The sequence below is a fragment of the Ovis canadensis genome, chromosome 1 (assembly GCF_042477335.2).
Source record: "Ovis canadensis isolate MfBH-ARS-UI-01 breed Bighorn chromosome 1, ARS-UI_OviCan_v2, whole genome shotgun sequence".
In the NCBI taxonomy this organism is placed as follows: domain Eukaryota; kingdom Metazoa; phylum Chordata; class Mammalia; order Artiodactyla; family Bovidae; genus Ovis; species Ovis canadensis.
The window spans coordinates 92,599,279-92,614,462 of record NC_091245.1 but is presented as its reverse complement, the minus strand read 5'-3'; the positions used below and the strand labels follow the sequence as shown (position 1 = coordinate 92,614,462).

Below are 15,184 nucleotides of genomic sequence, written 5' to 3'. Positions count from 1 at the left end.
AATAATGCTGCTATAAATATTCTTGTTCATGACCCTTGGTACATATGTGCATGCAGTTTTATGGGCAAATATTTGGAAATGGAATTGCTGGGTCATAGAGCAAACATATCTTCAACTTTAGTAAGTAAAATCAAGCTTTTCCAAAGTAGTAGTGCCAAGTTAAACTTCCTCCAGCAGTGTATGAGAGTTCCTGTTGCTCCATATCCTTGTCAGCCCTTGTTGTGATCAGTTCATATCATTTAGCTTATCAGATAGTTGTATTTTATTTTTGTTTTATTGCTATTCCTTGACTATGGTTGAGGGTGAGCATCTTTCTATATGTTTATTAGCCATTTGAATGTCATCTTCTGTAAAATCCATAGGCTATCTTTCTGCTGAATTATTTACTTTCATTGATTTGTAAGAGGCCTTTTTGTACTCTGAATATGAACTCCTTTGTGGTTTGCCTTTTCATTCTCCAAAAAGATTTTTTTTTAATATGGAAATGTTCTTAATTTTAATGTGGCCAGAACTGTCAATCTTTTTTTTTTTAGTGGTTAGTGTTTTTGTGTGTGTGTGTGAACTGCTTAAGTTTTTCTTAATATTAGCTTCATGGAAATAGCCTCCTCTGTTAGTTCCTAGAAGCTTTATTATTATGCCTTTAATTTTTGGCTCTTAAGCCTGGGAATTGATTTTTTATTTTTTTGTATATAATAGGAAGTAGGGGGAATTCCCTGGCAGTCTAGTGATTAGGACTCAGCACTTTCACTGCTGAGGATGTCAGTTCAGTCCCTGGTTGGGAAACCAAGACCTCACAAGCTGCGTGATATGACCAAAAAAGAAGAAAGAAAGGAGGTAGGGATCATTTCATTTTTTTTAAATGTGGATAACCTACTATCCAAGTACCACTTAATGAAAAAACTCTTCTTTATTACACTGATGGGTTAACCTCCCCCCTCCAATTTTATTGAGAAATGATTTACATATAACATTGTATTAGTTTAAATGTACAACATTATGATATGATATGATATGATATATGCATATATTTGAGGGCTTCCTTGGTGACACTAGTGGTAAAGAATCCACCTACCAATGCAGTAGGCTTAAGAGACGTGAGTTTGATCACTGGGTCGTGATGATGCCCTGGAGGAGGAAATGGCAACCCACTCCAGTATTCTTGCCTGGAGAATCCCGTGTGCAGAGGAGCCTGGCAGGCTACAGTCCATAGGGTCACAAATAGTCAGACATGACTGAAAGGACTTCATACACACACATGCATGCATATATTTCAAAATGATTACCACAGTAAGTTTAATTAATATCCATCACCTAACATAGTTAGAAAAAATTTTTTCTTGTGATGACAACTTTTAAGATGGACTCATAGCAAGTTTCAAATATATAATATAGTATTGTTAACTGTAGTCACATGCTGTACATTACATATCCAGCACTTACCTTATAACTGGAAATTCGTGCCTTTTGATCCCCTACACCCATTTTATCTATCTCCCAACCCATCTCTGGCAACCACCAATCTGTTCTCTGTTTCTATGAATTCAGTTGTTTTAGATTCCACATGTAAGTGAGATCATAGGGTATTTGTCTTTCTCTGCTTGACTTATTTCACTTAGCGTCCACATTGTTGCCACTGGCTGGATTTCCTTCTTTTCATAGCTGAATAATATTCCTTTGTATATATGTGCCACCTCTTTATCTAGTTCTCTGTTATGGCCAGGTTGTTTCATTGTTATGGCTGTTGTAAATAATGCTGCAGTGAACACGGGGGTGCAGCTATTCTTCAAAATAGTGATTTTGTTTCCTTTGGATACATGCCCAGAAGTGGCGTTGCTAAATTATGTGCTGGTTCTATTTTTAATTTTTTGAGGAACCTCTTTACTGTTTCCAGAGTGGCAAAACCAATTTACATTTCCATAAAGAGTACGCAGTAGTTTCCTTTTCTCTACATTCTTGCCAGTATCTGTTATCTCTTGTCTTTTGTTAATAATCATTCTAACAGGTGATAATATCACATTGTGGTTTTTTGGTCGGCATTTCTTTGATGTAGAGTACCTTTTCATATGTTTATTAGTCATCTGCATGCCTTCTTTGGAATAACATCTATTCAATTCCTCTATCTGTTTTTTGTTTTTTGGGGTTTTTTTTCCCTCTGCCTGTTTTTAAATTGGATTCTTTGGGGTTTCTTTTTTGCTGTTGAGTTGTATGAGTTCTTCATATGTTTTGGATATCAACCCCTTATCCAGTATATGAATTTCAGGTATTTTTCTCCCACTCTGTAGGCTTTCTTTTTAATTTACTGATGGTTTCCTTTCCTGTGCGGAAGCTTTTTAGTTTGATGTGGTCCCACCTGCTTATTTTTGCTTTTGTTACCTTTGCTTTCGGTGTCAAATCCAAAAAATCATTGCTAAGACCAATGTAAAGATGCTACCCTGCTATGTTTTCTAGGAGTTTCATGATTTCAGGTCTTATGTTTAAGTTATTAATTCATTTTGAGTTGATTTTGTGTATGGTAAAAGATAGGGATCCAATTTTATTTTTTAGCATGCAACTAATTTTCCTATAACCATTTATTGAGGAGATTGTCCTTTCCCTGTTGTATGTTCCTGGCTCCATGGTCATAAGCTAATGGGCTATTTGTGAGGTATATTTTTGAACCCTGTATTCTGTTCCATTAAGCTGTGTGTCTGATTACTGTAGCTTTGTAATATAGTTTGAAATGAGAACATATGATGGCCTCTACCTTTATTCTTCTTTTGTAAGATTGCTTTGGCTATTTGGAGTCTTTTGTGGTTCCACAGAAATTTTAGAATTGTTCTATTTCTGTGAAAATGGCCATTGGAATTTTGATAAGGATTGCACTGACTCTAGATTGCTTTGGGTAGTACAAACTTTTTAACAGTATTGATTCTTCCACTCCATGAGCACAGAATATCTTTCCATTTTTTTGTGTATTGTTCAGTTCCTGTTACCAGTATCTTATAGTTTTCAGCATAGATATCTTTTACCTCCTTGTTTAAATTTATTCCTAGGTATTTTATTCTTTTTGATATAGTTGAAGATGAAGTTGTTTTCTTAATTTATTTTTCAGATACTTTATTGTTAGTGTATAGAAACATTTCTAATTTTGGTATTAACCTATTTTTTACCTTGTTACTATGGAAATTTTAAACATATGTAAAAATGAAAAAAGAGTAAAATTAATTACCCTCCTTGCTGCTGCTGCTGCTAAGTCACTTCAGTCGTGTCTGACTCTGTGTGACCCCATAGACGGCAGCCCACCAGGCTCCCCCGTCCCTGGGATTCTCCAGGCAAAAACACTGGAGTGGGTTGCCATTTCCTTCTCCAGTGCATGACAGAGAAAAGTAAAAGTGAAGTCGCTCAGTCGTGTCCGACCCTCAGCGACCCCATGGACTACAGCCTTCCAGGCTCCTCCGTCCATGGGATTTTCCAGGCAAGAGTACTGGAGTCCGGTGCCATTGCCTTCTCCGAATTGCCCTCCTTAAATACTTACAAAGTTCAGGTTAATTGTACTACCTCTCTCCCATAATATTTTGAAGCATATCCTGATGTCATTTCATAATTCTAAATATTACAATATGACTCTCTAAGCCTAAGATCACTTTAACATAATCACAATACCATTATCACACCTAAAAAATTTAATAACAGTTTTTAAATATCAGAAAAATTCAATATTCAGATCTCTAATTATTTCAAAATTTTTTTATAGCTTGAATTAGGTCCCAAATAAAGTCTATGCACTGTATTTGGTTGGTGTGGTTTTTTTAGTCTCTTTTAATCTCTAGGTGTGCCACCATCATTTTTTTTAACTTGAAATATTTTTTACTAATGTTGATGAGTTAGCTTTTAAATGGGCTAAAATTTAATGCATAACAATATCCAATCACTTTATATACTGGAAACTATTATAATATTTAAGTCAGTTATATTTCAATTAAAAACAGAACCAAAAAACCCTTTAAGTTTAAAACTATTCCCATTGCATGAAAGAATCAAAACATTCTTCCTGATCTAACAGCGCCTAATGTATTTCTCTCTGAATGTCTCTGGTTTAACTTGTCTGGCTCCTTTATTCCATAGGTGCTGATAGTTGATCTCTGCGCAGACAAGTTTTTACAGGAGGTGAGTGACAAAGGAGATGATTACATAATGTTTGGGCATAATTGGCCAGAAAATATGTGAAAGTACTTAGAGAAGGTGACTCAGGCAAGACCTATAGTTCCTGCACACACACTTGACTTGACACTGTGGCCAATCATACAAGATTGACCTGAAAAATTTGTCTTGGGTTCATAGCTGTCTGTCTCAATTTAAGGAAGGAGGAAACAGATTAAATGTCATTCTCAAAAGAGGTAACCCTCCCTTCAAGTCTTATGGGTTGATATATAGGCCTCTAATTTAATTAAATTTAACAAGCATTCAACACCAATTATTTCTAGATATTCTGCTAGTCAGTCAGAAACTAAAGATGAGTAAGACACTCAGCTTGATCCCTCAGGCCTTATAGTTTACAGTGGGAGAGGGAGCAGATATAGCCATAAAGTTTTAGAAATGATATATATTTGAAATTTGCACAAGATACAGTAGGGGCAAAAAGAAATGGTCACTTATTCTGGATAGTGAAGAGGAGAATTAGAAAAGCCTTAGAGCAACCCTCTGTATGTAACCTGTATATAGGTTTGTGAGCACTGAACATAGGGTGAAAAGAATGTTTCCTGAGACTTTCTTTTTTCATAATCAATCAGCTCATCACATTTGAAGCACCATTTATTTGGGAATGATCTTTATAATATATCATAAGACTTGGAGATGAGAACTATTTGGTTTGGAAACTTCCAAAGAGTCTTATAAGACATATTATTTATTTTTCTTAAATTTAATTAAGATGTTCCCTGGAGAAGGAAATGGCAACCCACTCCAGTGTTCTTGCCTGGAGAATCCCAGGGATGGGGGAGCCTGGTGGGCCGCCATCTATGGGGTCGCACAAAGTCGGACACGACTGAAGTGACTTAGCAGCAGCAGCAACAGCTGGTGGCACTGATGGTAAAGAGTCTGCCTGCAGTGCAGGAGACCAGGGTTCAATCCCTGGGTCAGAAAGATCCCCTGGAGAAGGGAATGGCTACCTACTGCAGTACTCTTGCCTGGAGAATCCCATCAACAGAGGAGCCTAGCAGGCTACAGCCCTCAGGGTCATAAAGAGTCGGACACGAATGAGCGACTAACATTTCCACACCATAAACATCATGGATTCTGTTCAGTGTAGGGAAGGAAGCTTCAGACAGATTCCTTTTAGCAGAAATACATACAAAGCCACCTGTGGAACCTGGGGGACTTTAATAGGGCCCTAAGTTTGAGACTTTCTTTCTCAAAGCTCATGAAAATCTCAATTTTCTTCTCTTAAGGTATCTGATGAGGATGAAATTCTACCACCTAAGCTACAAGCTGCCCTGATACAGATTTTGGAAGAACGAAATGAAATATTGGCTCAGGAGCAGAATTTTTCACAAGGTATGAGATAAGTGGCAGAGGATTTATGGTCCAGACAGTAAAAACCAAATGCCCAGCATCCTGCCAAAGCATATACAAAAATAGTCTGAGATTGCCTGTGCCTTCATAAGCTGATAGCTTCCTTGCTTACCCTCGATGTGCCAAGTCCCATTCTTTATCAGGACTTTGGCATTTGCTCAGTTCCATGTATGGAATGCTATTCCCCTAGGCACGTGGCTCCTGCTCTTTGTTCTTGTAGATCCATGCTCAAATGTCACTTTCTTAGTGAGGCTTTTCCTGACTGTCCTGTTTAAAATTGTCCCCATTCCCTTAGCACTTCCTGTCCTCCTTCCTGACCTAATTTTTCTCCAGGGTCTTCATTACCATCTGATGTGCTAGAGTGTAAGTTCTATGAGAACAGTGACTGTCTGTTTGTTTTCTATTTCCAATACTTTGAACAGCATTCACTAAATAGATACTCAGTAAGTATTTGTTGAATGAAAAGATGAATAATATTTATTGGGTGGCTTACTGTATGTCAGGCATTGTTTTAAGCACTTAGCATACATCTTATTTGATCCTGTAATATCTGTATGAAGCAGGTATTATTATTTAATCCCCATTTTACAGATGAGAACTCAAAGGCTATTTGCTGATGGGGATCATTAGAGAAGGAGCAAGTTTAGAGGAGTAACTAAAAGTTCAGTTTTGAATATTAAGTTTGAGATACCTGAAAGTGAAAGTCGCTCAGTTGTGTCCAATTCTGCGACCCCATGGACTATGCAGTCCATGGAATTCTCCAGGCCAGAATACTGGAGTGGGTAGCCTTTCCCTTCTCCTGGGGATCTTCCCAACCCAGGGATCGAACCCAGGTCTCCCGTGTTTCAGGCTGATTCTTTACCAGCTGAGCCACAAGGGAAGCCCAAGAATACTGGAGTGGATGGCCTATCTATTCTTCAGCGGATCATCCTGACCCAGGAATTGAACAAAGCGAACTGGGGTCTCCTGCATTGCAGGCAGATTCTTTACCAACTGAGCTATCAGGGAAGCCCAGAATTTCAGAGAGATTTATATCATTCTTTTAACAGTTTCATCCTCCCAACTCAGGGATCAAACCCAGGTCTCCTGCATTGCAGGCAGATTCTTTACTAGCTGAGCCACAAGGGAAGCCCAAGAATACTGGAGTAGATAGCCTATCCCTTCTCCAGTGGATCTTCCCAACCCAGGAATCAAACTGGGGTCTCTTGCATTGCAGGTAGATTCTTTACCAACTAAGCTATCAGGGAAGCCCCTTGAGCTACCTGTTGGATACCTATCTAATATCTTGCAGACATTCAGCTGGAGATATCAAGTAGGCATTTACATACAAGAATTTGAAATTCAGAAGAAAGATTTAGGCTAGAGACATACATTGCTATTTTAAAGCTGAGGAACCAGATAAGATAACCCAATAGAGTGAGTATAAGCAGAAAATTTAACAATTTAAGGCTTGAGCCCTGGTTGGGAATGATGTGCTTGAATTTACATTTGACAGTTGGGAAGAGAAGAATCCAGCAAAGGAGACTAAAAGGAGCAGCTAGGGAAGTAGGTGGAAAACACAGGAGTATGGATTGCAGAAGCTGAGTGAAGAAAGTATTCCATGAAGGAAAGAGTAAACAGTTATATTTAATGCTGCAAAGAGGCCAATAATATGAAAACTGAGAATTGACCAGTGGATTTGACAATGGGAGGGGTCCTGGAAACCTTGGTAACAGCTGATTCAGTGAAATGGTGGGAAGAAAGTGAGACAGGGGAATGTTCAAGAGAAAACTAGAATGACCTTCATCTTTTTGTAAAATTTTAGTGGAAGTGCAAAAGGCCAAGAATAGCTGAGACACTCCTGAAAAAAAACAAGATTGACGAGCTTGCCCTACAGAACATCAAGATTAACTATAAGTCATAGTAATTGAGATTATTTAGTTTGGGTTCAGAAAGAAGCACATAGAGCAATAAAAATGGGAAGAATAGAGAATGCCCATGCATAAGGAAACTTGATTTGTGTCAGTCAGCACCAGCACTGAATAGCAGTGGGAGAAGAATGAACCAATCAGTAAACAATTCTAGGGCAACTGGTTTTCCACATGAAAAGAAACAGAGATGGATCTGCACTCCACATTATACACAGAATTAATTCGGATAAATTAAAGACTTAAATGTTACAAGTAAAACATTAAAAATGTTTAGAAAATGATAGAAAATATTTTATGTTTGGGGACAGTAATGGATTTCTGAAATGTGGCACAAAGAACACAGACTATAAAGGATAAGATTGATTAATTTGACTATGCTAATTAAAAAAATATTTACCATATATTTATTTGGCTGCATTGGGTCTTTATTTGCAGCATGTGGGATTTTTTTTCTTTTTAGTTGTAGCACATGGAATCTTTTTGTGGCATATGAGATCTTTTTTAGTTGCAGCCTGTTGGGTTCCAGTTATTGGACCTGGGATCAAACTCAGGCCCCTGCATTGGGAGCATGGAGTCTTAACCACTGGACCACCTGACTGTTAAATTTTAAAATTTTCTGTTCATCAAGGGACACCATGGAAAAGGAATAAAAAACAAGATACAAACTAAATGAAGACATTTTCAACAAATATAACTAACAAAGGAATAGTATCTAGAATTTAGTTTTAAAAATTCCTCCAATTTAAAAGTAAAAAGATGATCAACCCAAGAGAAAAATGGGGGAAAGATATGAATAATCATTTCATAGAAGAGGAAACATGAAAGTTCAACAAATATATGAAAAGATACACAACCTCATCAAAATCAGGAAAATATAAATTAAAACCACACTGAGATACCATTTTATATCCACCATATTCGTAAAAACTTTAAAAGTCTGACAATATCAAGTATTGATGAGAATGTTTAAATTAGTTCAATACCTTTGAAAAAACAATTTGGCATCATCTAGTAACGTTAAAGGTATATATATCCTGCTGCTGCTAAGTCGCTGCAGTTGTGTCCAACTCTGTGCAACCCCATAGATGGCAGCCCACGAGGCTCCCCCGTCCCTGGGATTCTCCAGGCAAGAACACTGGAGTAGGTTGCCATTTCCTTCTCCGTATATATCCTTCAACCCAACAATTCCATTTTAAATATATACACAAGAGAGCTCTTGCACATGATAACTAAGAAACAAGTATAGTAATTTTTGTAGTGGTATTGTATGTGATAGCAAAAACTAAAAACAACCTACATTTCCACTGACAAGGGAATATAGCATTAAAAAACAGTTTTAAAACACACACTGAGGACTTCCCAGTGGTTAAGAGTCTGCCTGCCAATGCAGGGACACCGGTTTGATCCCTGGTCCCAGAAGATTCCACAAGCTGGAGCAACTAAACCTGTGCGCCACAACTACTGAAGACTGCACACCCTAGAGCCCGTGCTGCAATAAGAGAAGCCGTGGCGGTGAAAAGCCCACGCACCACGACTAGAGAGTAGCCCCCACTCCTCGCAACTAGCGAATGCCCCTGCGCAGACACGAAAACCCAGCGCAGCCAAAAGAAACAAGATTAAACACACACATACACACTGAATAAAATAATAAGTTTTAGTAGAAGATACTGTTTTATGTAATGTTCAAAGACATACAGAACCTTGTTAGGGTTTGGGGTTATGTTGCTGGGATTGCATGTGTGTAGTAAGACTATGGAAAGTAAATGAAATACCAAAATTCCAAATAACAGTCACCCTCTATTGGAAAGTAGGGGAAGAACGCCACTGAGAGGGCATCACACAGAGAACTTCAGAGATACACATGATGTTCTGTTCTAAGCTGATGGTGGGCATTTGTATGGTCATTTCACTGCTGGGCTTATGAAATATTCATGCATGTAAAATAATGTATAATGTATATACATTAAAAGAGAAACAAAGAATGGGAGATAAGATATTGAAAAACATAATTTTTAAGAAAAAGGGAATTAGGTGTAAGAAAGTGGGTTGTTGTTTAGTCGCTAAGTCGTGTCCTACTCTTTGTGACCCTATGGACTGTAGGCCACCAGGCTTCTCTGTCCGTGGGATTTCCCAGGCAACAATACTGAAGCGGGTTGCCATTTCCTTCTCCAGGAGATTGTCCCAACTGAGGAATTAAACCCAAGTCTCCTGCATTGGCAGGCGATTCTTTACCGCTGAGCCACTAGGGACCCCCTAAGTATAAACAAATCTTCCGAGAAATTGTTTGCTGTAAACTGGAGGAGGGATGGGACAGTAACTGAAAGGGATGAGAGAGTGGGGCAAAGGTGTTGGCCATAAAAGCAGTGATGGATTCTCAGTTGCAGAAAAAAACAGATGAAAAGAAAATCTGGTGAACAAAATATAATGGAAATCTAGATTAGAATAAAAACATAAGGACTTCCATGGTAGTCCCAAGGCTAAGACTCCACGCTCCCAATGCAGGGGTCCCAGGTTCAGCCACTGGTCAGGGAACTACATCGCACATGCCACAACTAAGACCCAGCACAGCCAAATAAATAAATAACTTAAAAAAAAATTTAAAATGTAATGTCAAGAGTGAGGTTTGGGGGAGAAAGGATACACATATATGTATGGCTGAGTCACTTTGCTGTGCACTTGAAACTATCACAACATTGCTAATCGGCTATACTCCAATATAAAATAAAAAACTTAGAAAAATGTAATGTCAGAAGAGACCTTAGAAATTGCCTGTCAGCCACCTCATTGTACAGATACAGAAAGAGAGGCCCTAAGAGGTAAAACAAGTTGCCCACTATTATACAGCTGTTTCATGGTAGAAATCTGATTAAACCTCAGTCCCAGATTCCCAGTCAGCCCATGGGAAAGAGCAGGAGATACATTGTGCTAGATTACAGTGGTTACGACTCACCTGACTTGGGGGTCCTGCAGCTTCTCTCTGGCACTGGGTGAGGTGACCTAAGAATGTCTTTGATTTGAGCTTTATTTTCCTCAGCTGTAAAAGGGAAATGATACGTCTGCCTCTCTGGATTACTACTATATTTGTAAAAGCACTCATTAAATTATTATTTATTATGGAATAATCATAATGCAATATGAAATGAGAAAGTTGAGCAAGAAACTGATTTGGTGGAGAAATATAATGAATTTGGTTTTGACATGCATTGTTTATTTATGTGATTCATAGTCTACCAATTTCCTAAAAGGACCTGAGATAGTGACTTTTTGTTTTTGGCCAAGCCCTGTGGCTTGTAGCATCTTAGTTCCCAGACCAGGGATGAAACCCGTGCCCTGGGCAATGAGAGCACAGAATCCTAACTGCTAGACTGCCAGGAAATGCCCTAGATGGTGACTTTTAGACAAAAGGAATATAAATGCTAAGGGGACAGCCAATTGGTGATCACCTAAAATGTACCCTGAAAGTGTGAAAGGTGAATTTTTGTGAAATATCAGGACTGGAGGTCTGAGGTTGAGAATTATTGACAAAGAAGGTCAGCTGTCTCTCCATGCCAGTTAGCTCTTTAAGGAAAGGAATGTTGAAGAGAAGGGGTCCAAAGACCAATCCCGGGAAGAGGAAGAAGAGTCAAGAGTAAAACAAATGTTTGGTCATAAAGGCAGGAGAGGAATCAGGAAGAGCATCCGATTGTGGGAGACAGAAGCAATGAGGAGGAGGGTAGCACAAGCGCAGCATAGAGTTTTAAGGAGGATTAAAAATTGAAGAGTGGATTAGACTCAGCTGGTTCTCACTGGTGGTCTTTGAAAGAGCAGGTCCAGGGAAATTACAGATATGCGGACCACAGTATGTGTGGGAAGACAGTGAAGGTAAGGTTATAAGCCATTTGCTATTTTTCTGGTCATGAAGAGAGCAAGAAAGCTGAGAATGAGGATTCCTGTATTTATTCTCTGACCTTTAAACTATGATTCCCTAGGTGTCACTTTTATAACCAGAGCCAGTGTCCCTATAAACACAAAACTTAGGGGATTTTTCCCCCTTTATATTTTCTTTCATTTTGCAGAAGATGTGACACTCAACTCTCTGGTGTCTGAAGCATTTGTCAGGTTTTTTGTGGAGCTGGTGGGACATTATTCTTTGAGCATGACTGTCACTGAGCGTGGGGAGCGTGTATTCCAAAGGGAGCCATTTCGTAAATCTCACACCTCCCGAAGCGTACGCCACTTCCTGGATCTCTTCATGGAAACTCAGATGTTTGCAGGATTCATCCAGGACCGAGAGCTTCGGAAAAGTGGGGTGAAAGGTCAGTTTCATCATAAAGGTCTCCCTCTGTATTTAGTGAGCACTTGAAAGATTTGAAAATAATATAAACAAAAAATAAGATAAGGCTACAAGGACTCATGATCAGTTGTTTATTATGGGAAAAATTTTATTTTGTTATATTGTTTTAGCTCTGGAAGTACACTGGTAATGAGCACAGAGTTTTTTTCAGTCTTGAGTGTATGACAGTTTGAGCAGCATGAGTTTTCTTTGTAGGTTTGTTTGAGGTCCGGGCGCTCCAGTATTTGGAAACAATTCCTGAGTCTGAGCCCAGCGGAGTGAATAGAATTTTGCGAAGTCTTGGTAAGTTGCTGTGTTTTCCTATTATTATTAGATAAATATAGTTTAAAAAAACACAAGATAACAAACTTTTGTGTAAGCATGCCTCATCACAAAAGCTTTACCATCACATCAACGATAGAACCTCACATACAGTGGCCAGAAACCATGGCCCTATTTCCACAGTGTTTGGAGGATGACAGGACTCTCAACGGTTAGGATTCTCTGTCAGAGTTGTCCATGGGACTGTTTTCCTCAGATGAAGCTTCCTCATAGTATAAGAATGTTGCATATCATAATTGTTCATCTTTTTCTAGACCACATCCTATGGAGAATCTTATTAAAAACTGCACCTTTTTCCAGAAAAATACCCTTGGAGTATATAAACACATTTTGCAAATACTTTTAGGGTGTTCATGGACCCCCTTGAAGCCCATCCATGCACTCCAGGTTAAAAATAACCTGGTTAAGGGCATCTGAAGCAAAAGAGGATTTTCTGCAAGTCTCTAATTTTATACTTCAAATTATGCCTGGGGCTGTTACTTCATCTTTATACCACAGTGTTAGATTAGATCAGTGGTTTTCAGCTGTGACTATAATATTAGACTCTCTGGGGAACTTAAATGAAAATTCAGGGAATTCCCTGGAGGTCCTGTGGTTAGAACTTGGAGCTTCCACTGCAATTGGCATGATTCAATTCCTTCTCGGGAAACTAAGAGCCCACACTGCAGGCTGCATGGTGTGGCAAAAAAAAAAAATGAATCAAACCCACTCCCACCCCTCACCAGGCTCCAGGAAATCTCTGGAGAACAGGAAAAGCGATTTTAACTGCAGTCAGATTTGAAAAAGGCGGGATTAGATGATGTCTGACTTTCCTTCTATGTCTACAATTAGACATTTGGGGGTTCTGTGTGTGTATGTTTGGTTTGGGTTTTTTGGTGGTTAAACACATCAACTGATAACTTGAGATGGCAGCTTACTCCTGGGCTGTTCTGAATGACTAGGTTTAATCCCTTGCATCAAATAATATATCCTAAATAAAAATGAACTAATGAGAGTTCACTGTTTTTTTCCTTTAGGAAGTAAAATGAAATTTCTGCAGAAGAAATGAAATTTTGACCGCCTCCATCCTGAATAGAACAGAAACTGCCAAAGAAACTATTTTTCCAAGAGTCAGGATGCCCTGAAGTATTCTACAAAATGTTGAAATGTTACAGAGTGGGCCAGGTTCTTGGAGGAAGATTCTCCTGTTGCTGCTGTAGTAACCATTGGAGAATTGTTGGGAGTAGTCTGGAACCTATACTTCCTTTAGTCTGTCTGCCTCCAGATTTTTTCAAGTGGCCTTTTGAGTCTTGGCTCATTCTTTGTGTTTTGAGTTTAGCCTATGAAGACACTTGTCTTTTACAAGAGAAGGACATGGTGTTGCATTTTTAAAAACAGCTCAAAGTTGAGCACAGTGAGAAAAGTGCTGCATTTAAGGTACTAGGGAGGCATGATATAAGTAGAGGACACAAGCTCTTCACACATAATTCTCATCACTGAAATACCATGGCAGCTTTAAACCTATGGGCTGTTTAAGGAATATACTCATCTCTTTTTTTAGGGGCGGGGGGAAGTGTTTAAAGCTAGGGGAATCTCACATGGAAGTCCTATTTATTAACACTGTTGTTGAGTATCTTATAAAAATAGATACCCTACAACATTCCTTCCACATTGTGTGGCACTTGGGTAGCTTGTCCCTCATGTATCAACATTAAACATTGGGAAATTATAGCTAATAGGGGGACTTCCCTGGTGGTTCAGTGCATAAGACTCCACACTTCCACTGCAGGGGACACAGTTTCCATCCCTGGTATGAGAGCTAAGATCCCACATGCTGTGTGACATGGCCAAAAGAGAAAAAATATATAATAGGAAAATTTTGTCTCAAGGGCATGAAAACTACCTTGTTTTTCAGGGTCCATCTTGTGCCATGAATGGTATGTGTGTGTATGTCATCTTTAATTAGGTTTTAAATCAACTGTTTGCATCTCTCATTTTATTGATGAAGAAAGTGGAATTCAGAGAGTTTAAATAACTTTAAACTGAAGCCAGGACCATTCATTTTTTAAAACAAAGCTGGTTATTCCTACAGATGGAAAATTGGGCTCTGTGGGATTATAGCTATTGGAAAAGATTGTTTTGTTTTGTTTTCTGTTTTAAGCTGAAGTGTGCCAGAGCCAGCTTGCAGCTCTGAGGATATAGGACTTCATGCTACAGGTGTCCAGCTGAGACTCTTTTCTTGGTTCTAGAAATGTTGGACTTTTTCTCTAAATTGGACTCAGAATATGGACATTTCCTGGGCACACACCACATAAACACCCCAACTTTTAATATCTAAAGTAGCCGTGATTTGAAAGAGAAATTTGTCAGCCATGGTGTAATTTTAATTGATAAATGTTATAGCAAGTGTCAGTTTGTTTTCTTCAACTCCTGCTGATGGCTTTAACTGCATAAAAAATATTCAAACTTAAAACATCGTAAGTTGTGTTATGATACAACTTACTGACTTGTGCAGTATTGTCATTACAATCCATTCAGGTGTGTGTGGATGGATCTGAAGCAGACAACATGTAAGATGGGTGCTGTATACTACAATTCCTATAGATTTGGGTCCAGAAAATAGAACTGAGCCCGTGTCTTAAAAAAAAAAAAAAAGTTTATTAAGCAGCTTACCCCAGTGGGGCTTTTACCAGACATTTCCCCATTTGGTCTCTTCTGACACTCCCACCCTGAGGGAACAATCAGTAACTGGGAATTGAGTGTTTATCCCTCTGTGAGGAGCCCTTTACTTCAGGGATGGGAGCCTTATTTTTATCCCTATCTGAAGCTGCTTCCTTAAGTCTGTTTTGTTTTGTTTTTGTAAAGAATTACGAATTCTGGACATATTTGTAAGATAATCGCTCAGGATTTGTATAAAATATTGTTCACAGATCTTTTAATGAATAAACACAAAAAAATACCATGGATCTCTTGGAGAATTTGAAATAAAATTGCTTAAGTTGTAAAGATGTTTTACTTCATTTAAATCTATAGCTAACACACTTATCTAAAGGTAGGTAAAGGATAAACGGTCCTAAATTAACCAAGCCTG

General features: G+C 38.5%; 1 protein-coding gene across 5 annotated transcripts in view; it reads left to right on the top strand.

Annotated features, from left to right (window-relative positions):
- DENND2C (DENN domain containing 2C) overlaps positions 1-15,099 on the top strand; it is an 89,526-nt gene extending 74,427 nt beyond the window's left edge. For 3 of the 5 annotated variants that reach the window (XM_069601317.1, XM_069601324.1, XM_069601335.1), the window contains 5 exons: positions 4,105-4,146; positions 5,427-5,532; positions 11,516-11,755; positions 11,989-12,075; positions 13,131-15,099. In XM_069601317.1, the coding sequence (XP_069457418.1) occupies positions 4,105-4,146; positions 5,427-5,532; positions 11,516-11,755; positions 11,989-12,075; positions 13,131-13,162 (507 nt within the window). In that variant the 3' untranslated portion in view covers positions 13,163-15,099. Of the gene's footprint in view, positions 1-4,104; positions 4,147-5,426; positions 5,533-11,515; positions 11,756-11,988; positions 12,076-13,130 lie in introns of those variants that run through there. The other 2 variants (XM_069601344.1, XM_069601353.1) reach the window with 2 other exon arrangements.
- The last annotated feature ends 85 nt before the right edge of the window (positions 15,100-15,184 follow it).